We start from the raw sequence: 27,213 nt of genomic DNA, 5'->3' as shown, positions 1-27,213 counted from the left end.
TTTACGACGGCGCGGGTAATATCCGCTCTTTTACAGTTCTGACAAGCATAATCTCATAGAGTTACACTACAAAATTTTTTTTTAATATTAAGTGAACACAATTATTTCAGCACCTCCTCCTATAGAAATTATTTTGCAAATATTTCAAAGTAAATGTTTGCAAAATAATTTCTTTACAAACTCACAAAATAGTTTTTTAAATGTGAGGGAAATATCACTGGAGTAAAAAAAAACTGTTTATCTTTGCGTATTTTACGCGAAATTTATAACGTTGTCGATACACGTCGTTTTGTTTAACGATAACAAGGCAAATATCAGACAGACGTTTAGGTCAATAGTTCTTTATGCAACTATATGCATACGCATAAACTGCAATCTGGAACTATTTACGCACATAATGACCGTGCACTCCGGAGTTAAGCTGTGTGTACGCGTCGGTGCTCACGCGCGCGTATACCGAAGCGATGAATCAATAATCTGGATCCTTGATTCAGTCCGCGGTTACTCGATCATCCGCGGCTGATAAATATAAACGAATTAAATTAATTACGCGCCTCGGTTAACCGCGTGTAATGACCGCGGCGCGTAATGAATCCATTTGCGGACGTCAAACGATGGATCTTTATTGCCGTTTGCTACTTGATAATGCGCGGGGCAGAAGACGTATAACCGCGATCGTTGATCGTCCGCAATGATTTACAAATAAACGCGCGCGCGTGCAAACGTCGTGGTTTTTCTCGGATGTTGTTATAAAGTGTCTCGCGAGCGAACACACCGACATACGTGCGCAAACGTTATTCATCGTGTCTCCGCGTAAATACGCGCTAATCAACGTCATCAAGTGGCCGACGGCTATTGACAGTCGCGAAACTTTTCGGCGTTTCGAGGAAAACGTGCCGCACAGCGGCATATTCGTATCTTCCATACATGTGAATAAAGGATAATAAGGATTAAATAATTTTCCGAAAATTTAAATCTCCCCCAACTCTAGTTTTCATAATAAAAGAATTGCGATAATTAACTCTCTCTTTAAATCTCTTTTTAAAATTTTAGAAAAATTAGAAATGATAGAAAATAGACGTAAATCATCACCATCCGAGATACGAAGAATGTACAGTTTTGGGCATTTAATCTTTACAGAAATTTGAAATAAAAATATTATAGAATGATAACCGGCTTGGATTATTTGATCAAATGCAATTTTTTTTTTTTTAATAAAAATTCAAAAAAGCTACATTATGGGAGATATTTAAATAAGATGAGTATTATATAGATAAAGTCTTGCAACTTACGCGTGTCATTACAAACAACTATTAAGTATGCCAGATTGAAGTGCATAAGCAGACAATGACTTACAGATATAAGGTTTCCATTGTAAAATTTCAAGGCAAACGATATGCTATGTTTCGTCAACAATTTTGAAATTACGATTGTTAATTGTTAATGTTTAAGTGATGTAAAGAGAGCGTCGATAAAAATATATTATGATAATCTATTCAAAAGATTTCGATTTGATTATTCTAATACATTTTTCACAACTTGAATAAAATAAATCACAGCCATTTTTTTAGCTCATGTTCACTAATCTTATTGTTCCGACCACTGTGCGTCGCTAATTCTCGATTTCCTCATTCGAATCGCTGTATGAAAAGCAGATAATTTAACGAACGTCACACGTCGCCTCGGCCATTTTTAGGAGTTGATTACCATTTCGGTCGATTACAGTGGTCGCAAGTCTTATTTATGGCATGACCGCAGTCGATATATTATATTTACGTAATGCGAGAAAGAACCACGACTTTGCTAATACAATTTACATGATGCGTTTGCAATATTCACGTCAATCCTCTGGTTATAATATTTATTACAATTTTCCTCTCTTAGAGGCAGCATTGTAATTTTAATTTGTAATCTGTCAGAGAAATAAAGGATTCACGTGTAAGAAAAACATGTTAATGTATCTTCGATTCTGCGTTATGACGTGGGATTGTATTATTTCAGCTGATACATAAGTGTAGGTTCAATGAAACGCCAATCGCAAATAGCAGAGGGCGGAGACTTGAAAAATCGAATCGGTCGCATTTAGCGCAAAACGCGAGAGAAATGCAAGAGAGTACGGGGAGATTCGCGTGACTCCGTGAATATTTTATCATTATATTTTCAGTTTCCCCTGCCCTGTCACTTTTCACTTGGAGTGGCGTGCTATCGATTCTCCCGGTCCTTCATGTCGCATCACGGCAGAACTCGAAATAATTCGCCGACTAAATCAGAACCGGCTGTTCCAAATCGGTTGTTCGTTCATTAAGTTACTACATTCGTCAAGGCTCCAGATGAAGTTTGATTTAACCGAGCCACTGTCTGATCAATCGACGTGGAAACGGCTACAGCGATATTTCACGAAGCTTCGCAAAAGCGATAAATCCTGTTTTGCGAATTGAATTCGCAAGATAAATATTCACGCGGGCGTGTACGTGCTAAAAGGGCAAAATTATACACCTGTCTCAAATAGATTTGTTGCGTCGATATCAGGTGTTGTACTGGTATCGAACGCGACATTCGAGAGGCCTGGTGCTGCACGCCAGTTGTTGCGTAACAAAAGGAAACTCAATTCCAGAAGCGAAACTCAAACGCGCGATGATAAAGAAACGCTGCCGTTTGTCATCGGCGGCTTCATTCACCGAATTCTATTGACGCGTGGGTGACATTACGCACGCGAAAGGCATTCAGCGAGAAAGAAACCATCATCCGTCGTCATCAAGGTGCTTCCACAAGCGACACAATTCTTTTCCTCCCGACGATTTCTCTTCTCCCGATTGCCCGATTGCGATTACGTGCGCGAAGAAATCTCTTTCGCTCCCCCGCAAACGCCCGCGGATGATCCGACGTTGCGGATATAACGAGGCGTCGGTCGCGCGCGCCGCGTTACACGTCCGTAATTCGCCCGCCAATTGTTGTTGAAACGGTGTGTCGATCGGCGTCCACCGGCATACGAACACCGACCGGCCATTAGCAGTATTTGCGTCGCGAGAAACACACTTCGCTCCTGCGTCACGCAATAATATGTCTAATGGCGTCGTGTGTTACCCAAGACGACGAGTTTCCTGCCCATCCTCAGTTTATACCTCGCGGCAATAAATGGAGCGTGTAAATGCCAAAAGCCGCGACGCGTTTAAAGGGGCCGCCTTCGGGGGCTTCGCAGTCTCGATTTAACGCGGCAGTAACGCATTCAATCACAATGCAGTCGCGGCCAATCGATTCCTTCTGTTCTTTTTTACCGAGAACCGCGCACTCGGCTCCAGCCTCGTGATTCTCTAAAGCGCTTTCTTAAATAAATCTAAATTATATGTGTAAATATTGTAAATAAATATATATAAATATATACATATATATGTTGTATATTAAATATATACTATACAAAGTTGTACTTTGATGTAGCAAGTTCTCAAGTTTCCTTTACTCGTTTTCATCATTTTTTCACGCACTGAGACGATTTAATTCCAAGCTTGCAATCCTCAAAGTGCATCCCCAAGTAGATATATCCGAGCAGTCAAATATCCGTATCGGATGATACCTTCGATGTCCCCGACTCCCGACCCCTCGAAGTTTTTTTTTTATTATTTCTTTGAGTATCGCAATCCGTTTCGATAACGCCGTTTGACTTTTCGCCGAACTCAGGTGCGTCATTCTCACGCGGACACATCGACAACGCTGGTGCGTCACACAATACAATTTTGTTTAGCGCTTATTCATACCGACGTAAACTTGTTATTACATATGCGCATTTTTTTATTTCGCGAATGAGAAAAAGTACACAGCCGGAATAAAATGCGCGCGGTCGGCACGGCGCGACGGTTTCAAAGCGACCGTTTCTCGTCATTTTAATTAATCGATGCGCGTGCATGCGTACGCGTTAACGCAATTCTCACCCCGCGTTACTCGCGCTCCGCCGATGAATTCTATTAAAACATATAGCAGTTCCAATTTTCCGTAATGCGATATGCACACGTGCGTAGAAATAACACAATTTCGCGTATTGTCATATTTTGCATTATTGATACAGTCGCTGTATCACTTTTCACGCATAAAAACACACAGGGCAGTTTTGCATGTTACCGTAAATACATCCTTCCATCCACGAGAGAATTATTCTTTGTCGTTATATTATTTCCATTTGTGTAATTCGACATTTCTGTAATTCTGTAAGCGACAATCGGATCCTTACGAGATACGTTTCAATGTCCAAACATAATTTGATCGTGCCAGACATGATTTGAACGCAAACTGCACGATTTAAAGGTCGCATGTGGGAGAACGAGAGAGAGAGAGAGAGAGAGAGAAAGAGAGAGAGAGAGAGAAAGAGAGAGAGAAAGGAGGGTGACACGTGAAACGACGTCTATCGCGGCATTTCGGCCAATTTCCGATTTTCATCCGATAAATGGGAGTAATACGTGGGATTTACGATTCGTCGCAGTGACGGACGATAAAAAGCGCCCGTCGATTATACCGCGGCGATCCTCCGCGTCGCGGAGCAACGGCACGATCGTTAAAAATCGACGATAATTTCCTCCCGCCCTCCCTCCCTCCCTTCTCGTGGCAATAACACGGGGGAAAAATAATTGCGTCAACGGTACGGCGAAACCGTTACGAGCGTCCTTCGCGCCGTCTCACGCGCGCTCGCGAGAGCGTCGTCGCGTGCGCGCGGCGCGCACGACTTCCCCGCGCGAATATGCAGTTACGCGCTATCTGCCGTGAATAAAATTGCGGGTTATCGACGTATAATACCGGCGTGTGACTAATATCCCGTAATTCGATAAAGCGACTTTCTCAACGTCATCGTCGAAAACCGCGTGATTTCCGTTTTCCGAGAACATGGACGATATGTTACGTTTCGCGTGATTGTTAACGTTGGGGATCTTGTAACATTAACAGTTTATTTATTTATAATTGTATTGTATAAATTTAATTTATAATATGTAATTAATAATGTATTGTTATATTATATATTTCACGTTCATATTTCATGTTTCATATTTGATTCTCTGAGTTTTTTTTGGCACAAGCGCAATTTCATTCCCAAATTTCATTGTTAAAATTTTTCCAATTTTTATTAAATAAAGCAGAATTGTTTTTAACGCCAGTTTGAGTTTAAATAACTATTTGTCGTAATGTAGCAGAGATTAAAAAGTAAGCCTGAATTTTTCTAGGCCTAGAACAGAAAGAAAATTTAGACTTGGAAAGGAAGATTACCTGTAGAGAGTTAATTATTTATTTCGTTTAAGTAATTTTCCACTTGAATATCGCATTGATACGACTCATTGTATCATTGCAAAGTTCGGCTCTAGGAAGAGCCTAGATCTCTAGGTAAAGATCTAAAACTAAGAAAATGAACGCACACGAATACGAATGAATGACGCAGTCTTATGAGAATGTCGTCGTGTCGCGTAGCAAAATTTGTTAATTGAAGCGACAATAACTGAAATTGCCAGAATCAGCACAGTTTAGCGAATTGAAGTAAATGAGTGAAATGAGGTGTACAAGGGCGCGAAGCAAAGTTTACGTTATCTGATAAGGTTTCTATTAATACGACCTTATACATCCTTATCATTACGTAGCTCTATAATATTAATGAAAAAGTACGAGGCGCATGTAACGAGTTGTCAAAGGGAAAAACAAGCAGAAGAAAGAGAGAGAGAGAGAGAGAGAGAAACGGATGCACCGGCGTACGTTTCCCGCGATACGCTCCGCGTAGGAAATGGCAAGAGACAAAAGCAAGATACTTGACGATGAATTATCAGACGCGACCTAAATAGCGATTGCCCTCCTAAAAATACGTTTCGCGTCATATAGTTTACTCGCGAAACGTCCGGTTTAACGAACGTTTTGTTACCGAACAAAAGCTGCATTAGCACGAAAATATCTCTCTCTTTCTCTCTCTCTCTCTCTCTCTCTCTCTCTCTCTCTCTCTCTCTCTCTCTCTCTCTCTCTCTCTCTCTCTTTGGTACGTACGCATGCCGCGTGTACGTGTATATGCACGTAGATTACACCGCGGAATTCCGCTGCATATAGCGGAGGGAGTGCGGAGGCACATAATAAACCTCATCGTTGTTCTCTCACGAAATTCCGCGGAATTAAATTTATCGAATACGCGGCGCGTCGCGTTCTGCCGGAACACAGCGCAAAACATTACGTATACACGTACGTGTACACGTATAATAACGAGGTGTGCATTTAAATAAGAATAATATTCAGAACGCAATAGCGTACATTTCTGTAACCAGCTGCGATGTTGTCCGACTATGGCGTCGCTGGAAAAAAAATTCTGTTATTTCGCGGCACGAGGGAAAAACATTTTTAACAACGGTTAGAAAAAAAATAGAAAAAAGTCACGTTGGTCGACAGTTTCAAGTACGCGCAAATAAGTAACAATAAAAAACAATAATAAGTTTAAATATTAACCCAATAACAATTTTTGTGTGTAAATGTTTCACAGATTTCCCAAGATTTTATCTTATTTTTCGTAATAATTTATTTGCGATTTTTTCAGAGATCTTACGTCTGCTTAGCATCAAAATTATTAAACTGGTTGTCAATTTAATTTACGAATTAATTATTCCTTCATGTAAAAATTGTATTTTAAAACCGACGAAAATGCGGCGCGATTCACGTGAGCTGGAGAGTGTAAGAAATTTGCAAAAATTATTATTAGTCACTATTAAGGGTAATCTTATAAGAACTAAATATATGAGAAAGAACCACGTGAAAGATAAAAAGAGAGAGACAAAAACAAAACCTACAAATATTTATATATTCCATCACTATTCGCGCTCGAATGCAATCTCTATTCCCATTGCAATTTTTATTATTCGATAAAGTATAGCGACGTATATTTCGTTTTGCAGTTTTATCACAACGTATTCGCCTCGTTAGGTACGTCGGGGGAGGGAGGAAGTACGAAAGGGTAGTTTGGGGAATCCTGTTTATCGCTGAATAGACGGGCAATCTGTAGGTATAGCTCAATCACGGTTAAATCCCCCTAAATCTTTAACTTTGCTATGCGCAATGTTGAAACAGATTGACCCACCTTTATCGTCTCTATTTATGAAATATCGATGTCTCTTCGACATCTCTTTACTCTCTCTCTTTCTCTCTCCCCGCCAAATAAGCACTAAATTCCAGTTAGTCTGATCATTCCGGTTTACCGATTTATTAATGAGCTACACGCCGTGTCGACAACGCTAACTAACCGGGATCAACGGTAATGAATGTTACATCGCATGCGCTATCAACGTTCGCGAAGGTATAAAAACGTTTCGTCAATTATTAAGCGGTCAATCAGCCAAATATATACGCCGGATGAGAAAAGAGAAACAAATAAATTCCTGAAAATATTCGCGGCCTCGTGTGCATTCATACAAATTGCCGTGAAAGTATCGGGGACGTCTAGTTATTTTCGCCGAGACGTCGATATTAGAAATTCCGCACGATAGCATATTAATTGCGCTCTTGACGCGGATCCGTTGCCAATAAAAGCGCTTCATTTACAGAAATAGCGATAACAATTAATCTTAAATACACCCGGCGTCACTATACGCGTCCTATATATGGATCGTTGCCTTTCGCGTTTCGACTCGCACGTCAATTTAACGCGCCGGGCGTAAGTAAACGTGCAAAATGAATAATCGACCTTACGTTGAATATTTTCGACATCGGCGAATCGGCATCTGATATTGTCTAAATATTAATGTGATACAAAAGGACCAAAAGAGAGAAAGAAAGAACGTCGATCGAGTAATCGACGTCGATGATATTAATGGCATCCGATACCGAGCGGGCAAAGCGGTACCGCGGTATCGAGAGGCCGAGATCTCTTTCGCCGAGTTCGAGTGCGTCAGAAAAGTGCGCGAGATTCTCTTATTGGTTGTTCGCTCGATTAACCATAGCGAGTGGAATTGACAATCGGCGTGCGGACGGGCATTCCTCTTTCCTCTTTTTTTCCTGGCGTCTCGCCCGAATTTCACGTAAGCCGAGGGGGCTGACGCACGCTCGAGCCAATCAAACATCGGGCAACGGAATGATCGGGCAAATTAACATAATCCGGTGATCGAGAGGAAAAAAATGGCGAAAATTTTGCCTCCGCGAAGCGGCAGCGTCCCGAATGCCCGTCACGCAAATACCGGCGCGTTCACGAACGATTAGTTCAAGAATTCAACTCGGTCGAATGATCGCGGAATGTTACCGAACGGTCGCGAGGCACGTTATCGATGACGAGCCGTCCTTGTCGTATCATCAAGCTGCCGAGTTCTTTTTTTTTCCGTGACGCTACCCAAATCGCCCCCCCCCCCCCTCATCGATTTTATCTGTTATCATGACATACCTCGAGTATTATGTCACACATTACGCCAATATTGTTTTTCAGCTGTATCTGTATTTTAATATCAGTTATTATAGCATCTATTGTAGCGATAATTGTCGCGTCTAGAGTAAAAAATTCTAAGAAAAGGGAGTGATAATTTTTCGCACCGCGAGGAACACGATTTCCTCTTTTTTCAGGTAGAGGAAACACACGCAGTCGCGTGGACGTTTAAATGAGTAATGTCATCGGAGGAACGCAGAGTTTACGGGAGGAAGAGGGGAAGGGAGAGTTTCTCGCGTGCACGCGCCTCTCATTGTGCACATGCAAATACGCGTTCTGTTATCGCGCCGCGAAAACAGAAGGAGGAACAGACACACGGCGGCGAACCATGCGAATTTCTTTTTACGACGCTAATGCGTCAACGAGATAGTCGTGGCCTCGCGTGACGCGCAAAGGCTGTTTCGGAAAGTTTATTTAAAGGGAAAAAAAGCATATCTTTCTCTCTCTCTCTCTCTCTCTTTCTTTCTTTTTCTCTCTCTCGCGCGCGCGCGCACAAAATATTATACTGCACGGGGTACAGTCTTGAAATCTCTCGTCGAAGGGTAAATGCATCGCCACGGGAATAGAATCAATCACGTCGAGAGACGGAGTGCATCAAGTGCCGCCGCCGCCGCCGCTCCGCGTTCTCAAGCGCGCTCGCCTACAAAGCGAAACGATAAATTGCATTTCGCGGAGCATGGGGTGCAGCGGCGGTGGTTCCGTGATCAGGCAATCGGCATCGAACATCGTTATTGAACGCTGAAAGCTGCAGGTAACGAATTTACCCGGATTTTTTTTTAACCTCCAACCGACACATTTCTCTCTCTCTCTCCTTCCCTTGCTATTTTCTCTTTCTCTATCTTTCCTTGCAGGGAAAATTACGTAACATCGGCCGTCAGATGAGAGAAGGAGGAATCCCGCCGGCGTTCGTCACATTTCGATGCAGCTGCCGCGATCGCACCGGTGTTCTCTTTGCCACGTGTATCGCGATAGCGTGCCATAAATCGCCGCTGTACCGGCCCTGACGATGCAGATTGCGTTTTGATACAAAGCTGTAGTGGACGGGGACGAACGGAGACGGGCGGAGGAGCAGAAACTCGCGTAACCATTGCTGCCCGAGATGACCGATCCCCCGGATCCGTGGTTTCGTTCGTGTTACGTACGAACGCGCTTCCCGGCCTGCCGATAACGAGAAATTGTAATCCACGAGCAACGCTCAGCGACTCGAAGCGGCCGAGAATAATGCATACGCTCTAACGATTTTCGATACTACTCCGCGGTTGCAAATTCGTAAACATCTCCTCGTTTCAAACATTACGAGAAATGAAGAAAATAATAAGAACGATGGAAGCAGAGAAAAATAAACCTTGATAAATAAATGATAAATTAATATAATTTGACGATTAATTAAGGACATATATGCATCTCGAAATATTATCGAAAATTTCACATAGATTTTGTTATTACAGAGTATCGCTGTAAATGTTCTCATTGATTCAAAAATTGGTTACATAATTTTTATATAACTCTTGATTTTAATCGCGTTATAAAATTGCATTTTTTAATTTCATGAAATAAACATTACAAGTTAAATCTTAAAGCTTGAATTTTACACGGATACTCAAATGTAATAATAGAACAATGTTGATAAAATATGTAAATTTTTGGTAATATTCTGAGATGTGATACACATAGACTTAAATTGATTAATCGCAAATGTAATATAGATTCCTCCTCTCACTTCTAATAATAATTTTCTATTTATAAGCGCAATAAATTTATGCGGCGGAGAGGGAAATGCTACGACGTAGTACGCAATCGGCGGCGTTCGTAGTGCGTGGTTCGTTCGAATTGAAATGGAGATATATGGGGGCGGGTTAGTAAATTATTTTCACGGGCTCGGCTTTCTCAATTACGGAAACTCCGCGTCAAAGAAACCACTGTGAATCGCGATGATGAAGTATGAATACTTCGCGGCGCAAGTTTACATAACGAACTACTACGATAAACGCGTCCTTTACGTGAGAGGCAACCGAGCAGATCAGATTATGAGGCGGAAACGTTGGAATGGATGCGACACGTGAGCGTTGTAAACCAGCTAAATTCGTCATCTCCAAACTTGCCTGTCACTTCCAAAATAAACAGTTCAAACCCGCGTGCTTACGTCCTTGGAGCTATCAAAGATGTTTCTTCGTAGCAGCCAAGACAGAGAAAGGACTGAATTCTTTATGCCCGCGCGCGCCTTCCACGGCGATAGTTTCCTCTAATTAGATCGCCGGTGCATTTATCCGAAATCGATTTGCCGCTCGCGAGCACGAGTGATTCCGTTAAGGAGTAAAGTTGGAGACTCGGTGGGACTTACTTTCGGATAGCCTACAATCGCATCATCGTTTGCAGATTACCATAGTAACCGGTAATCCGGATAATAATACAATGCACAGATGGAAACGCACCAGTGCACCGCCTACGCGCGGCAGCGTAACAAGCTCGGAAACGACCCGAGCTGAGAATAGAGATCCCGAGCCGGAGTTACAGGACTTCCCTTCGGCGTTAATCGCACAGAACGAGACTTAATTATACTATTATAACGTTACACAACTTTGCCGCAGATGGATATTTTACCCCGGGCAGAAATATCGTTCCGTCGACTATTTTTCATTCCGACCTTGACTGCAGTAGACGAAATCCACGGGAGGGATCGCCTTTTTTTAATCTACATGATCGATACTTTTTCTGGAACAAGTTTCTGTTTTTCCACTCGGGATCTCGCGGAGCTCGGGAGGTCTCGAGTTTTACGGCACCTCGCGATTTTGCATAGAAAGCGAATGCGCGAGATAAAGCGACTCATTTAGCTGATCATCACACTCACCGTCTTCGAGGACAGACAGGCGTCGTTGAGATAGAGATGATGCGTCTCCCAGCGTCTGAGGAATTTGCTGGACAGGATCTTCTTGACGAGGGTGCGGGTGTGATTCAGGTAGCACACCTGTATGTCGCCCTCCTCGAGGGGCTTGAACCGGGGCCCGGCCGGGCCCGATGGGCTCGGGCTCGGGCTCGACGAGCCGCTGGTGGACGAGCAGCCGGCGCTCTGCCGCTCGAGATTCGGGCAGGACCTCGCGGCCGGCAGGCACCCGGCACCCGCGTCCAGACCCTCGGGCTTCAGCGAGTCCATCCCCGGGCTGCTGTCCTCGCCGTAGGAGCTGCAGGTGTCGGCGGGCGGTGACTCCACGCTGGAACGCAGGCTCGCGCCGGACGACAGCTGCGGCGAGCTGGTGCTGGTGGTCTCCTGCCGCATCGCGCCACCGTTCACCGACAGGAAGTCGTAGTAGGGCGCCGTGGAGGAGGTCAGGCCGACGGTGGACGCGGCCGCGGGGCTGGACGGTAGAGACGAGCCCTCCTCCGTCTCGGTCTCCGGACAGCCGGCCTCCTCTTCGTCCTCCTCGTCGTCGTTCTCCTCGGGCTCGCTGAAGCCATTCGCCAGAGACGGGATGTCGCCGACAGAGGCAGCGACCACCTTGGGGTCTCCGGCCACGTCGATCTGCACCGACGGCGACGACGAGACGGTCGTCGCCGTGGCGTTACCGCTACGCCGTTGCCCCTCGTCCGTACGAGGATTCCTCGACGAGGACGAGGACTCCGCTGTAGATTCGCTCGCGGGCGAGGGTGACGTCGAGGAGGAGGAGCGCGTCGTCGTCTCACCGTTGTTCGAGGAGTCGCTGGAGCGAAGACGCAACATGAGCTTCCGGCGCCAACTGCTACCGCCGTTGTTATTATTATTGTTGTTGTTATTGTTATTGTTGTTCGACTTCTTCGTCGGCGACGGCAAGGAAGGCGCGGCGCTCCGATGGCTCTCGTTCTGCAACAGAATCTGTTGCTCGTTGGCGCCTTTCAGAACAACCGTTACGCCGCTCGGCGAGGTCAGAGCGTCCGGTCCGGGCGACAGGGGCTCGGGATCGAGGTAATCGGCACGGATACCCGGTAGCGTGTCCGTGCTGCTACCGTCGGACATCGAGGCCTCCTGGTCGATGTACCTGATGGACGAGTTGGAGCCCTCGCTGGTCGGCTCGGAGCCGCGTCGGTGATGATGATGATGATGATGATGATGATGATGATGATCGCTCGCGTTGGACGTCCTGCCGCCGGGCGACAGGATCGCGTTGACCAGCGAGGACTTGCTCTTGCCCGTCGACAGCGACACGACGCTGCGCGAGGATCGCGTGAAGGGACTTTGGAAGCAGAACATCGTGCGATTTGCGAGGCTCTTCGAAAAAGTTAATATAGATCGGCAAAGATACGAACGAATCGTCTACGTAATAGCGAGGTGTTGGCCTCGTCGTAGTTTGTATCTTCGCGTTCCGGCCGTATCGACATCAGGGCACGCGCACGAACGACGACGTACGTGTCGCCAACGCGACCGGATGGAGGAGTTTACGCGCTATCTGTTTTTCTGCCTCGACTTCTCTCCGACGCCCTCGTAGACCGATAATCCCCGTCGCGCGTCTGCGACGAGAAAGAGAGACAGCCTTGTTCCTCGCGTGACCCAAGTATCTTCGACGACGTCTGTCCCAGCTAATCCCGCGTGTCAGAACGAGACGTCGAACTTCGCCGTCGTGTTCACTCCGCACGCGGTTTTTCTTTCTTCTTTCACTATCCCGAAGGGTTAAATCGTCCGATCGCGCTCGGACGAGGGGTTAACGTCACGCGAGAGATCACTTGAGCGCCTCGGGGCTACCACTGCTGATCGTCACCATCGCGAGAAGGGTGAGTGATCAGTCGGGCGGATTGGGCAGCACTCCAACAAAATTCTCGGATAGACGTTTCGGATATAGAGAAACTCTCGCGGTTCACCACGACGCCACGACGTTCAGTCGCTGGTCTTTTTCCGCGCACGTTGGAGCGCGACGCCGCCGCGACACATCCTCGAGGTCTGCGCGCCGCGGTAGACGCCGACGTACTGATTCCCACCTACGGCATCGACGACAACACCAAGTGTATGTGTGTGTGCCGGTGTGGCGATGTCAAAGCCACCAAGCTCGGTGCACCGTTCGGCGCGCAGGAGAAACGCGAACCCACGCCCGCCTGTTTGGCAACAGGACCGCCCGCGGATTACGACTCCGACGAGGAGAATGGATTCCGCGGAGAGGGAGAGGGATGATCCTGAGAAAGATTGATAGAAACGGGAGAAGAGAGAAAGAAACGGGCAGGGGAGAGAGGGGAAGGGGGAGATAGAGAGCAAGAAAGGGACGAGAGAGCGCGTCAGGCGTGTGTGTTTCCGACGTGATACGTAAATGTCTGACACGACACCGGGAACAGGACGCGGGACAGGTGGGGAGACTAGCCTGTCGGCGTCCGAGAGCAAGGCGAGGAGAGGGCGTCGCGGCGCGCGGCGTCTCTGGCGGTCGATCGATGACTAGTCGCGAGTTCGCGCGGGATTATCGCACGCCCGTCGTGGACGTCGCGTGCCCTCCGCTTGTATCGCACTCGTATCTCCCGCCGCGTAATCTAGGGACGTAATCCGAATATCGACTTTTTCGAATCTTAAACCCTCGAAGCCAATCGATCGAGGAGCTCCGTCCGGCCGGTTGCCTCTCGCAAGTCGCCGAGAACCTGGTGTCTCTTTTTCTCTCAAACTAAAAAAAAAAAACGCCTCCTCGTTTTTCTCTTTCCTCTTTCCTAATCTTCTCCCTCACGATTGCGTCGAGTTAGAAGGCCGCGGTTGAAAAATCCGCAACGAAATCAGCGATTATCGCGACGGCATTGATGTAATCATCGGTCTCCGCTTCCGGTCGACGCAAATGGTCAGACGATCGACGAACGTTGTTCTCCGCTTTGCGAGAGACTTCGTTATACTTCCGACGCGTTACATCATCGTGTTGTCCTTCAATTCGGGCGACTAAAAGAGGCGGGAAATTCGACTCGCGAGTCGAATTGGCCGAGTGACAATCCGTCGTCTCCTCACGCGTACAGAGTCATCCTCGTGTCATCGGTCGACATCGACAGATTTATGAAACTAAACCTGTAATTCGGCGCCATGTCGATTAAAATCGCGGATGATCGCAATTCTGCGATTAGATAGTACCGACGATGCTTATCGCCGCCGATTTCTTTTTTGTCTTTCCAGCTGCGGATTATTCCACTGTATGTATTGTAGAGTAAATTTCAGACTGTCGTCTCTTCTGGGCGCGAAACCTCTTCTTCACCTCGGCGAATTCCTCGTCGCCGCAAGCGGTCAGAAGTTTTCTTCAACAATTTCACCACGTGTCTGTCGTGGCAAACTTAAATCCGAGAGAGGAAGACAAGGACTTTCTCTCTCTCTTTCTCTCTCTCTCTCTCTCTCTCCCTCTCTCTTTGTTTCGTTATGCTGTGCTGAAATTTAATTTAAAGTGCATATCTCGTCCTCTATGTATCACGGAGCAAATAAAGTTTCAAGAACCGTGAAATCTCTCTTCTTCATCTCGTCAACTTCCACCGCCGACCGTGTCTCTCCGCGTTGCGAATCGCGATCGAACCTTGAGGACGACGAGTCTCGCTTAATCGCAATAATGTTCGAAGGCATTGTGTGAACCAATCGCGAAACGACTCGCCGAGCGATCTCTTCCTCGCGAATCGAAGCGAGCGATAAACGCTCCGACGTCAATGATAAAAGCGGCACGACGTCACACGATCAATTTTAATAATTTTATTCGTCTCTCTCTACCTACGAGACACACGAGAGCTGCGACTCTCTTTCTCTCGTCTACATTTGCGCCTTCGGAATCGGAGCTACTTTTACTTCGTCCCGTTAGATCACATGTACGTGCACACAAACGCACACAACAAACAGGCGTTCGTCCAGAGCCAGAAATCCGGGGAACTGCTTGCTTTCGCGTTTTACAAGACGACGACGACGACGACGACTACGACGACGATGACGATGATTTTTCCCCGACGTTCGCGATCGCGCGATTTATTAAAAGCGACCCGCCGCGCGGCTGCTCGTGAGCGCGATCGTTTCCTCGCTCGCGGCGTGCACCACTGACGCAAGCGGCGGGCTTTACTCTCGCTCTATTCCGCGGCCTCTCTTTTACTCGCGGCGCGAGTGCCGTCCGTTCATCCCCTCCTCCGGAGACCGCAATGCTCGCTCTCGCGAGCTCTCTCTCCCCGAAATTGCCGCGCGGCGAAATAAATCACGATTGCCTTCCGCGCGCGCGTGATCGCGCCTTCTCTCGCCACCGTCCTCCTCTCCTGGCCTCTCGCGTTATCAGACCGCGGAAGAATCAACGAAACCGCGTCCTTCCGCGTCGGAATCGCGCTGCGTCCGCTTCCGAAGACGACGATACCGTCGTCGACGTTATCGTCACCGCGTTGCTGCCCGAGTCACCGTGAGCACAACGCTTCCTCCTCCTGTCGCGACAGCGGCTTTAATTATTCGCGCGGATCACGCCGCAGACCGGCGAGAGGTCGGGACAGGTGATCGCGTTGCGGATGCACGTCGGGCGCGACGTCAGAGCGAGAGACACGTGGTAGGTCCAGGTCATCCAGACACCCGCCGTCCCCCGGAATGACGCCGTGGTGAGCGGGCGCGCCTCGGCCGCGCCTCCACGGATTTTCCCTTCGCGTCGTCGTTGTTTTCCACCACCTCCGCCGCCACCGCCTCCCCTGCGCATCCTCGACGCGGAGGGGATTATTCCCGACGGTCGTGGGGCCACTGGCTGGCACCGTGTCGCGGCCGACTCATCGATATGAAGGCGGACGTCGGCGACGGCGGCGGCTGCGGCGACGACCACGATGACGACGACGACCGCGGCGGCGTCGACGGGCGTCAGGCATGCGTGTTAAGAGTTTGTTGCCTGGGTTATCCGTTGGACTTTCACGCCTGCCTGCCTGCCTGCCTACGCGTTGCCTACCTCGCGCTTCTTTCCTCCTCTTACCCGAGTGCATGCTGCACTCCGTCCTCGTCTGTCATCCCCCTGGAGCATCGAGCCGGAGGCGCGAAGCCACGAGTTGATTCGCGGGGGGGCATCGGACCTGCCTGTCCACATCGCCGAGCTAATGTAGACGAGCTCAAGCTGATCAAATCCGCGCGATAAGATACTACTCGAAAGACGTAAAGAACTTTTTTTTCAGGTGTCGTCAAGCGGAGACGACCTTTTTTGCCGTTCGGTCGAGGTGCCGAAGAATCTTCTTTATTTAATTCGCGCGAACAATTTTGAGAAAAAAGTTATATGTCGAGTGACAACAGTAGAAGGAGAGTCTCGATTCCTTCCTTTTCCGTCTTCGCGCGAAAATCCGTTTCCGATAGCAATCACCATTCCGCGAGTAAACATCTCGACGATTTGAATCTGATTTAAACTTTCGGAATCTCCTTTCGGCGCGTAAGCTTTCCCAGCACCCTCTTCCTGATCAAGTTCAAGAAATCTTTAAGAGCGGCACAGACTCGTTACATTCGTATCGTCGTAACATATCGAGCAGTTCGGGAAGAATCTCTAGTACGAGAACAAATTTCACTAAACGAAGCGAAAAGACACTTGGGAGAGAAACGAAAATGAAAAAAAAGGGCTCGACATCCGCCCGCTTCCGCTTCGATCGCACGACGCATACCGTTGACGAGTTTACGATGCGCTTGCACCGGATACTTCTCTCTCTCTCTCTCTCTGTCTCTCTCTCTCTCTTTCCGTCCTCGCCAGCGTGTTACGTCAAACGTGTAGTCCGCGCGCTCCACATTCTCGCGACACGTATTTATAAATTGACCGCGAGCACACCACTTCGATCGACGTCAAAGTGCGCGGATTTCCCCTCAAGATCCCGACTTCTTCTCTAGGAACGAGCGGAAATTCGTCCTACGACTAACGTTGCGCGAGATTAAAGGAACTTCGACATGAAACAGAGACGTACGTCGCGAGAGTAGCTTCATCTACTACGATCGTAGGCAAGATCGCAGCCAATTATTTTCAGACCTACGCGAGCTAATTGTGATATAATGTCCGCCCAGAGACCGGTGTTTTATTTTTACACCCGCACGGCTACTCGTCGCGTCCCGCTTTCTCCTTGGCTTTCTACGGCATTTTCACCGAAACCCTCGTGAACGACAGCGATAAAGTGTTTTGACGTCAATGCCTCCTTCGTTATCGTTAGCCGTCTGTCTGAGGAGACCGCGCGGGTTTATCTTTCACGTCGCGCGAAACCGGAGACGCGAGAGCGCACTTTGGCACTTCGCGATCTCTCGGCGAACGGGACACGGTTCGGTTCGTTGACATTGATTGTTCGATATTATGTTACTCTTCTGTGAAATTCAAGATGCACAGCTGTGACACGCTGACATACGCTGGCTGGCTTGACGTTTTGCGTGTCGATCGTGATGTGCAGCTGCACAAGCGTACCTACACGACGGTCACGCAACTCTAAGGCGCTTACGATAATAGTCGCGCTTAGATTTCGTCCGAGTGAACGCGCATGACGTAATAATAATAAGAATAATACCAACGTCTGGTATGCATGAACTTTTAACCCCCGACGAAAGTCCGGGGCATAAAAGGTCATGGTCCGCGCGATAAAAAAAAAGTATCCACGTGCGGCATCGAATTAAACCCTAATTCAATCGTGACGTTAACGTCTCTCTCTCTAGCTCTCTCTCCAAATTGAAACTGTTTTCAATTTCGCCGTCGGAAGACTACTTCGAAATAGACGTCACTCTGACGAAGAATAAATTACTTTTACAGTGATCTTAAATCTATTTCCCTAAACTATTAGCACAGAAAGTATTACACGTGCGGGCGCACGGATTTGAGAAATCTTGCTACGCGATAACAGAAATATCGACTTAACGATGTATATATTGTAATTGTCGCGGTATAACAGCGTCTCAGTTTCTTGCTTTATTCATTGCGTTTATGTATAAATGATATAATCTATACAAATATATATACATGCAATTTTGTATCTGTCGTAAGAAATTATATGAATATGAATATATACCTTATTATCACAATTGCATTTATGTAGTTAATTAATATGTATTTATTAATAAACGAGTTGTTGACATTTTCATTCCTTCGAAACCTCTTTCTTTTGATCAATCACATCTGCATGAAGCTCTCTATTTCCTGGACTCTGAAATACAAAATCGTAAAATAGTATTCGCTCTGATATTGATACCATAAATAAACGTACGCAGAATACTTACGTGCGAGGAACATCCGTCATGTTGTCCACTCCGGTTTCCGTTATAAGGACATCATCCTCTATCCTGACGCCGCCAAAACCGCGAAACCTCTGCAGCTGTTCCCGCACGAGGAATTTCGACTGATCTGGATCAGCGAGAGCTGCGTCGAGCAACTGTAAATTGCTCACGTAAGCATCCGAAAGAGGACTGGTTCCCTCCGCATAAAAACTATTCGCCAATTATCTCTACACTTACGCAGTCTATGAAATAACAGCCTGGCTCTACCGTGAGAACCATTCCGGCGAGCAATGTACGCGCGGTTCTCAGGTTTCTCACTCCCGCGTTCTTCGAGCGTTCGGGATGACCGGGCAGATATCCACCGACGTCGTGCACATCCAGTCCCAGCAAGTGACCCAGCCCGTGAGGCTGGAACACCGCGTTCAAACCGACTCTTATCATATCCTCGACGTCGCCCACGAGCAGTCCGCCTTCCTTCAGCGACGTTAGCATAACCCTGTTCGCCAAAAGATGCATGTCCGTCCAGGAGACTCCCGGCTTCGCGGCCGCGATCACAGCGTCACGCGCCTTCAGCACCGCGTTGTAGATCAGCTTTTGATCCTCGGTGAATTTCCCGTTGGCCGGGAAACTGCACGTAATGTCAGCCGCGTATCCGCAGTAATTGCCGCCCATGTCGAACAAGCTGCGTGACAGAGAGGAAGTGTTACGCAAACGTTGCGATATTGCATATGTATGAAAGCGAGTATTATAAAACGAATATCTCACTAAGGCAAGCTGAAATCTTACCACATATCTCCATCCTGTATGACCTTATTATTCGGTGCACCGGCGTGACCGTAGTGCAATATAGAAGAATTATGCCCGGATCCGCAAATGCATGTGTAAGACACGTGCCTACACCCTCCCTCGGCGTATACGTGATGCAAAAACCAGGCCTCTGCTTTGTATTCCGGAATCCCAGGGCGCATAGAGCGCATTATGATCTTGTGCGCCTCCGAACTTATCTTGCACACGTACCGCAATACCTCAATTTCTTGAGGAGACTTTATCACCCGGCTGTGGTAAAACAAAAGGAAAAATTTACAAAGACTGTGCGTCTTACAAAAGTAATCTCTTTTTTTTTTGTAGACGTTTATTTCATTTAGAGTACAATGCTTTACTATTTATCAAGAAAACATGCAATTACAATTGCGCTTCACTGCCCAGTTCCATCCATAAATTTGCGTTCATCCGTAAAATACGTGTGTCACACGCGAGAGACGACTTATAAAGCATCTTCGGCGGCGTCCAGACTTTGTGACAGATAGGACAGTAATTTGTCGTCGTGATCTACGAGTTCTGCCAGTTTCGCGTAATCTAGACGTGCAACTCGGAAACCCAATTTCCTAACCTGACGTTTTCTCATTACCTGCGGCCCTGTCAGAAACCGCGTGTTCCAGCAATAGTATTCGGGCAGATAGATTAGAATCACGGTATTGACGTTTCTCTTTTTATGCAGATTCAAGTTAAAGACCGGCGTCGACTTCTTTAGCAGCGGATGTATCAGAATATCTAAAATGTAAAAGTTCACGAGGGGCAACCTGCTTAAAACCACGCTTCTACTCAACTTGTGCTCGCCGCCTACCAAATGCGCCAGTGGCTTGTATATTTTATCGACGATACCCCTGATTCTCATGTCCAAGTCTAACGACTCCGTGTTTCTGTCCAGATTAATCGGACTGCCACGATAATCTTTGCATTCTAACGACATGGTCGCGTCAAACAATTTCAATTTATCCTTCAAACGATTGACGATGGGCGCGTCCCTTTGCGTTTGCAGCCTATTCATAAGGTACGAACTGAAGACCTTATCCAAGTGGTTGATGGGATATCTCTCGAGGTACGTGCAAGAGAGAAGAATGTCCAACGCGTCGTTCAGCTTCAAATCCGAGAATCTCACGGACATTACCTCGTCGAACGTCTTCCAAAATTCGATCGGATCCGGCGGTTGTAGATTCAGCAAACCGAACGGCGCGAGAATGGGGGACAGCAACGTAGGCGGAATTTGCATCCCGTGTCTCATAAAGTACCTTCCACATTCGGCGAGTATATACGGATTTCTGATTCGTAGATCTTTGCAGTAATCCATGATAGAAGCGATCAAATTGGGATCCTTCATCTCGGCGCCTTTCGCCGTCACGTATCTCGCCAATGCCTGTTCTATACTCTCGTCGACGTATTTCTTCGTGTGCAGACTACCGATAAAATTAACGAGGTCCTTTTCGGTGGAAGTGGTCATGCTCACGCCTGCCCATTTGCTGGCGCTCGATAGACACCTCATCGAGGCCTCCTTCCCGTAGAGACAGTTCAGTATACTAGCCATCTGCGAGCCGGCCAATCTCAGCCACTGCTCCGACAGTTTCTTCTCTAAAATGATCTGCACCATGCCCTTGCTTCGTTGGAAATATTTCAACGATCTAAATAACGGAACCAGTAGATCCGGTTTGATATCCTGTTCCCTGCACGCCAAGCCTACCCACAACATGTCGATGCAGTTTCTGTACTTGGAGTTTCCGTAATTGGTCAGAATTTTCACCGCTCTAATTAACTGTGACATGGTAAGCTCGCCGTCCGCGACTCGAATCATGATTTCGTTGCACAACCGATCCTTGTAAGCGTTCATCGGAGGGCTGAATCTATCCCTCTTGAGCGCCTTCAGTCCCTGCAATATCGTCTCGCTGTCTTGGCTTTTGGCAATCAGATTTACAAGTTGCTGCAAGATAACGTCTCTATTGATGGCCTCCGCGGAAGATGGAGCGCTCGACAGGTTCTTTCGGTGCCGATGCCATCCGTTCTCCAGCTCTATCATCTTCCTCAAACTTTGAAGCGCTATCCGGCAGTTTATCTCGCCGACCAGCCTGTTCTCCAGCAGGGAGTAAACTCTCTTGCCCGCGTTCCCCATGTTTATCGCATCGAGAACCTGCTGCATGTCCGTGTTTTTCAGACGCTCGATGTCGGAGCAGTAAAGTATCGCCGTACCCTCGTCGGTCTCTATGCTAATGGTATGCTTCAGAGGGCCGTTCTTTGTCACGCTCGTGCCGGTGGAATAAGAAGCGCTTTCCTTATGAACTATCGCGGGCTTCTTATTCTTATTTGACGGTTCAACGGTCCTACGGACCAGCTTGTCGAAAAGAACCTCGATGCTGGTGATCCTCTTGACTATCAAGGGAACTTCTTGTATGCGCGTGCCTTCTTGCACGAAGATGTTCGTCTGAGTCAACTGCGTGGTCCCGCCGTAATCGCCCGCGCTTGATTCGTACCATCTCTTTCTAAATTTGGTAATCAGTTTGAACGGTCGCGCGAGTGCTCTCGCGGACAAATTTCCCCGGCTCGAGGCTATCATCTATAATAGTAATTGCAAATGCAATCGGGGTACGCCGGGTATTTCCTAAATAAAATTTCCCTCTTGTTACCTTTTCGCATTTTACATCGCGAGCCTTACACACTCGATATTCGGTATTTGTTGATTTCCTCAAGAAACGTCCAAGAACTTTTCAATCTTCATGCCTGCGCCACGGAACGTTAAAGCATCACGATTGCAAAATGTCACGGGAAGAAAAATGTTATTATCTGTATAAATTATTATAATTATTTCTTTCACGTGTGCGCCAAATTAAATGTAAAATTTAAAATAGTTGATGTTATGTCATAACCCAATAAAAAAATTAATTCAGAGGTGTACCGATGTGGCGACGTGTTTGATTTCGCGAGTCGACCAGCTGATGGCGACACTGATTCTTTCAGGTGATCGATGCGCGATATAAATAACAAAAACCAAGCTCCGCTCTTTTAATTATCGCAACTCACGCGACGCGATTTTTTACTTTAATGTATTAATTGCATTGTACTCTAAATACGTTATTCAACATCCGCTATCTGATCCCACGCTCGCCGTACCGCATTCTCGGACAGGCGGCAAAATTTATTATCAACGAAATAAAATTAATATACTTACCACTCGCATATCTCCGGATACAGGAAATCACGATCCACCGCGAATCTACGGCAAGAAAATTCGTAATTAAGTCGCGTTCGTACCCCACGCCCCCAACCTCCGCGTGCCGTGTTTCTATTTTAACCGTGATTCTCATCGTCATACTTACTCGGCAATACCGTCGAAAGTCGCCTCGCGCGCCAGCAATCCGCTATCGCTGTTTCTGCCGCTCTGCAATGCGCAAAGGAAAGAAAAGAAACGATCACATCGTGTGTTCGCCGTGTGTGGTTTGGGCAGCGCGGGCGGCGAGCAAGCGAGCGAGCGAGCAAGCGAGCGGGATATCGTGTGCAGGTCAAAGTAAAAGCATGCCTTACGTAATTCGGATTCGAGTCAAGAATAGAGAAAGCAGTCCTCAACACATCCGGTCGGAAGCGAAACAAACGTTTCTGTGCCATCGATTTCTACGTTCCGCGGAAGGATAACGCGCGCGTGATAACGTGACATGTTTCAAGCATTCTGCACGCTACGATAACGTCCGCATAAATTCTTAATGCGTCATGCATTAATTAAGCGATTAATCGGCGCGTTAACATTACGCCGTGGCGCAGCGTAATACTCGAGCCTCAAGTTTCCTCCTTATTGTGATAATTTGCAAATTCTGTCCGCAATTAAATTTTATTTCTCTGTATAAATCGACTCGAATTAAATTAAATTGTTAAAACACAACCTTTAATTAACAACATAATTACTGTTAGATAAAATTGTACATAAGAAGAATAAATAATTTTAATTATAAAGTCATTTCAAATATGATTTCATAAAATTGTCTACATATACATATAAATCAGTTTTTCCATGGATTCAAATCATAGAAATGCAAATCAAAATCGAATCTAATTACTTTTAATTCGATTCATATATATTCCAACAGTTCACACAACTATAATAAATAAAATATTTGAGTTCTTATTACAAACCGCGTGAGCTGCGATGACTTTTTTTTACGCTATATTTCGCATAAAACGCTCCCTTACCTAAAAGCAGATTTTCGCATAATGCACATCAAATTATACACCTGCGTAATGAGCGCTAGTTAGCGAGCACTTTTTTGCGAGCGCATGCTTGCGACATTAAGAGCTCAGCTAATCGTTTTTCGCTGAAGAATAAAAGTGCACGGTTGGCTAAATGGCGAGTACCGCGCGCCGCGAATGTCCCTGCTATCAGCATTTGTTGTATCGGACATTGCGAAAGACCGCGCGCGACGTGTCGCATAAAAATATGCGGCGGCAATAACTATGTTTGCAATGTAATCATAATTAGAGTCGCGAACGATACCGCCGGCTGTGCGCGGCCGGGGCTCTATGAGAGGCACAAGTGTTTAATCCATACCGAGAACCGATGTAAACCTACCCGTGACACAGAGCGAGCTATTTACTTTACCAGAACGCGGCGGATTAAGCGCCGTAATTACACGTGTAACGCCGCGGTTTTACACGGATAACGACTCGATTCGCGATATCGCCGCGGCGAGAACAAAATTTCATTGTAATTTATCACGCTCGTTCTCTCATTTAAAATTTATTTAACGTTGAACCCCTTCCAAACTTTCCTCGATGCGGTATCGATGGGTTTCAGAGAATGTGACATTCCTCTTTTCTTTTCATAATGCATTTTGCGAAAGGTCAGTCACGGCAACCTCCGTCATCTGCCTTTCTATAATTAGATATTTTATTCCGCGCGCGTGCAACCGTGTTCTCGTGTAGGAAACGCCTCGGTACGTGCGATGCTACCGCTAGGCATGAAAGGTTGCATTGTGACTCGGGCTATCGTAGATTATACCCGTGCCTATTTCTGCCGCGTCTCGTACGAGGCTTACGCTCCTGCGCGCTCTTGCCCGACACCGGGCGAGGATCGTGATGTAATCCCACAGCCCTGTAACCGTACAGTTCCCAAACTTGTCTCATTTGCCATGCAGATCTGTCGCGGACGTTACCTATCGGCAATCATAAGTTTCTAAATCGATATCGATCGAATACGGATACACGCGCAACGATAAGATCACGGTGGTCGGGAGTGGAGGAATTTTAACGAGTCTCTTCGTGCATTTGCGATAAATCGCATATGTGCGGAAATATCGGGCTTTATTCCGACGAGCTCTTGCCAATTTTAACGACACGTTTTCACGACGAGTCGACTCTGATGAGCGAAACAAAAATCGTTATTTCGTCGCAATCCTTATTGTACGATGACGTGTACGATATAAACGCGCCGATTTGATAATGTTATTTCGACCGGTGTGAATCATTTTGTTTTCATTCGTATGTGTCGGCCATTAAATTAGCTTTGCCGCGCATGAATACCGCATTGTCGAATAGTAATCGGCTCGGTAAGCATTGTTTGCTAACAATATCCGGCGGTATAATTAACGTATAAAGTGCAAAGGCGTATAATTTCATATCAACGATTTGATGAGAATAAACAGTAATTAGTTATCGCATATTTTCCTCTTGTTACAAATAAAGCAAATACATATGAAATTGCACAAGTAAAAATTATATTGGAAACATAAAAATCGCGACATATCACAATCGCATCTAGTCGCAACTGGAAACATTAGATTATCTTTCATTGTACGGCCGTTATGTTAATCTTTAAAAATAAACCTGACCGAAGACTGGACGTTGAGACCCGCGATTCACTGAAATAAATTTGAAAAAAAAAAAAAAAAAGTTCTCGATTAAACGAGACGTTGCGTCAAGATTATATTTAACAAAGCGCCGACGCAGGCTCGATTCTATAATTCTTCAATAATACGAATCGGCAGAATCGATTCGCTTGACGCTTAGAAGAATTATTGCGAAAGAAACTGAATTCATTAAAAAATGAGCGAGTTCTGTAGATTTATTTACAACTCTTTGTCTAAATTTGATCCGTGGTGCTAAGTAAACGCGAAATCTCGAAACGTTCTGTGAGAAAGTAGCGTTCCCCGATGCCGGTCTCTCGATCTTACACAGACACACGCGCATCGAACGCTTTGTTCTCACGCATTTCGAAATAATGCAAGACCGTCTCGCGAGCGCCCGCGGCAAACGCCGCGCCGCGCCGCGCCGTGCGTGTGTTGTTCTATCTCTTATTCATGCCCCCGCGTCGTCGCCGCGCGTCGCTCCAGCGAGACAACACTCACCAGCGAAATCATTAAATATTGATTTTTCCCGGCGGTATTTCGCGGCAATTCGATTTATTGAGCGGAACTGAAAATGGGGAGAGGATTCAAGGCCACGCGGAGCAAGCCTCTACGTGGCACTGCTTAGAAAACTATTCAGCGTCCATGTGCTAAAAACACACACACAGACCAGTCCGGGTAAATAGCAGGAATAACAAAAGTCATCCCGAGTCCTCGCGCGCCGAAGACAGCCTCGATGGAACCGAGGCACCTCTCGATATTAGACATTTCGCCTCCTCTCTCGATGCCGATGGTGCTGACGTAAACAACGCCCGTTCGCGTGCGTTTCGAATTCGCTGAAACTATTCGCGCGGCTTGGCGGAGGGAAACCGGATCGATTTTCGATGTGCCACGGCGAAATATGGACGGCAGTTTAAATGACCTGTCTTGCGGCTATTGTGGTGCATTAATGACATCTCTCCGCGCGAGGAGGAGGAGGAGCCGGAGCGCTTGTGTTTTCGATCGATCCCGGCCGAGCGCGCTAGACAAACACTGACACGGCTCTATGTCAATTTGTACGACGAGAGTAACGTGCATAATATGTACAAGAACACGGCTCAATGAGCAAGTCGGCCGATAATCAGATGTTATGATTCCTGGAAAACACCGTCGTTCTCTGCCGCGAGTTTCCTGGTTTCACGTAAACCACGCGAGCGCGTCTCTGGAACCGCGCTTAATGCCGCACCGCGGGGGAATCGCAAAATGCTCGGAATTGCTCCAAATTGACTTAAATTGCGTATTCCCCGCGTAACCAGTATATTAACTAAAGCTAGTTCCGCGAATTTGCCGAATATCTTTGCTACCGCGACGCGCAGGTCGCTTGCATCATCACGATGACGGAAATCGCGAAATTGTCATAAAGACGTAATGCGCTCGGTATATAATAAATCGCATGTCTCTAAATTTCATATTTCCCGAGATAATCGATGTTTTTTCATCGATAGTAATCGTACAGTCATCATAAACTATTATACTGCAATATCTTTTATCGCGAGAGATTACTGATACAACTTGTAAGATAGTTTCTAAAAATATTCTAAACAAAAAAGGGTATTTATAAAAAAAAAAAAGAATTTTTAATTTAAGGAATCTGAAAATGTATCTAAAAAATATACTTGCTATATCTTAATATTATAAATAATATAAAAATAAGGTAATATAATACACAAATATAATATAATGTAAAAAATACAGGTATACTTTCTAAATCTTAAATATGTACGTAGCTATACATATAAGAAACATAAGCATATATGTCGCAAGCTTTTTGGATACGAGCACAAATAGAACCTCTTTGTTCGAAACCTCCATTGTCAGAATAATCTGCTCTATTTGAACGTCCTACTATTCGAACGTTCCATTATCCGAACCGAATATCTCCTTGTGGAATATTCTCTCTCTCTCTCTCTCTCTCTCTCTCTCTCTCTCTCTCTCTCTCTCTCTCTCTCTCTCTCTCACTCCTGTTG

At 46.4% G+C, this 27,213-nt stretch overlaps 3 protein-coding genes across 8 annotated transcripts in view; all 3 read right to left on the bottom strand.

Moving 5' to 3' along the window:
* LOC105834756 (C-Maf-inducing protein) overlaps positions 1-18,105 on the bottom strand; it is a 38,005-nt gene extending 19,900 nt beyond the window's left edge. The window contains exon 1 of the mRNA XM_012677453.3: positions 11,262-18,105. Coding sequence (XP_012532907.1) covers positions 11,262-12,635 — 1,374 coding nt within the window. The 5' untranslated portion in view covers positions 12,636-18,105. The remainder of the gene's footprint in view (positions 1-11,261) is intronic.
* A 128-nt stretch (positions 18,106-18,233) lies between these two features.
* LOC105834753 (xaa-Pro dipeptidase) overlaps positions 18,234-27,213 on the bottom strand; it is a 32,445-nt gene continuing 23,465 nt past the window's right edge. For all 6 annotated transcript variants that reach the window (XM_028194001.2, XM_012677450.3, XM_036293131.1 and 3 more), the window contains 6 exons: positions 22,694-22,755; positions 22,546-22,590; positions 19,338-19,607; positions 18,789-19,233; positions 18,555-18,706; positions 18,234-18,481 (listed from right to left, as the gene is read on the bottom strand). In XM_028194001.2, coding sequence (XP_028049802.1) covers positions 18,448-18,481; positions 18,555-18,706; positions 18,789-19,233; positions 19,338-19,607; positions 22,546-22,590; positions 22,694-22,755 — 1,008 coding nt within the window. In that variant the 3' untranslated portion in view covers positions 18,234-18,447. The remainder of the gene's footprint in view (positions 18,482-18,554; positions 18,707-18,788; positions 19,234-19,337; positions 19,608-22,545; positions 22,591-22,693; positions 22,756-27,213) is intronic.
* LOC105834751 lies at positions 19,666-22,539 on the bottom strand. Its single transcript, XM_012677448.2, has one exon. It carries the CDS (start codon positions 21,931-21,933, stop codon positions 19,816-19,818), a length of 2,118 nt encoding a protein of 705 aa, XP_012532902.1. The 5' UTR covers positions 21,934-22,539; the 3' UTR covers positions 19,666-19,815.

The sequence above is a fragment of the Monomorium pharaonis genome, chromosome 10, assembly GCF_013373865.1.
Source record: "Monomorium pharaonis isolate MP-MQ-018 chromosome 10, ASM1337386v2, whole genome shotgun sequence".
NCBI lineage: Eukaryota > Metazoa > Arthropoda > Insecta > Hymenoptera > Formicidae > Monomorium > Monomorium pharaonis.
The sequence above is the reverse complement of the archived record's forward strand: the minus strand, read 5'-3'. Positions and strand labels throughout refer to the sequence as shown.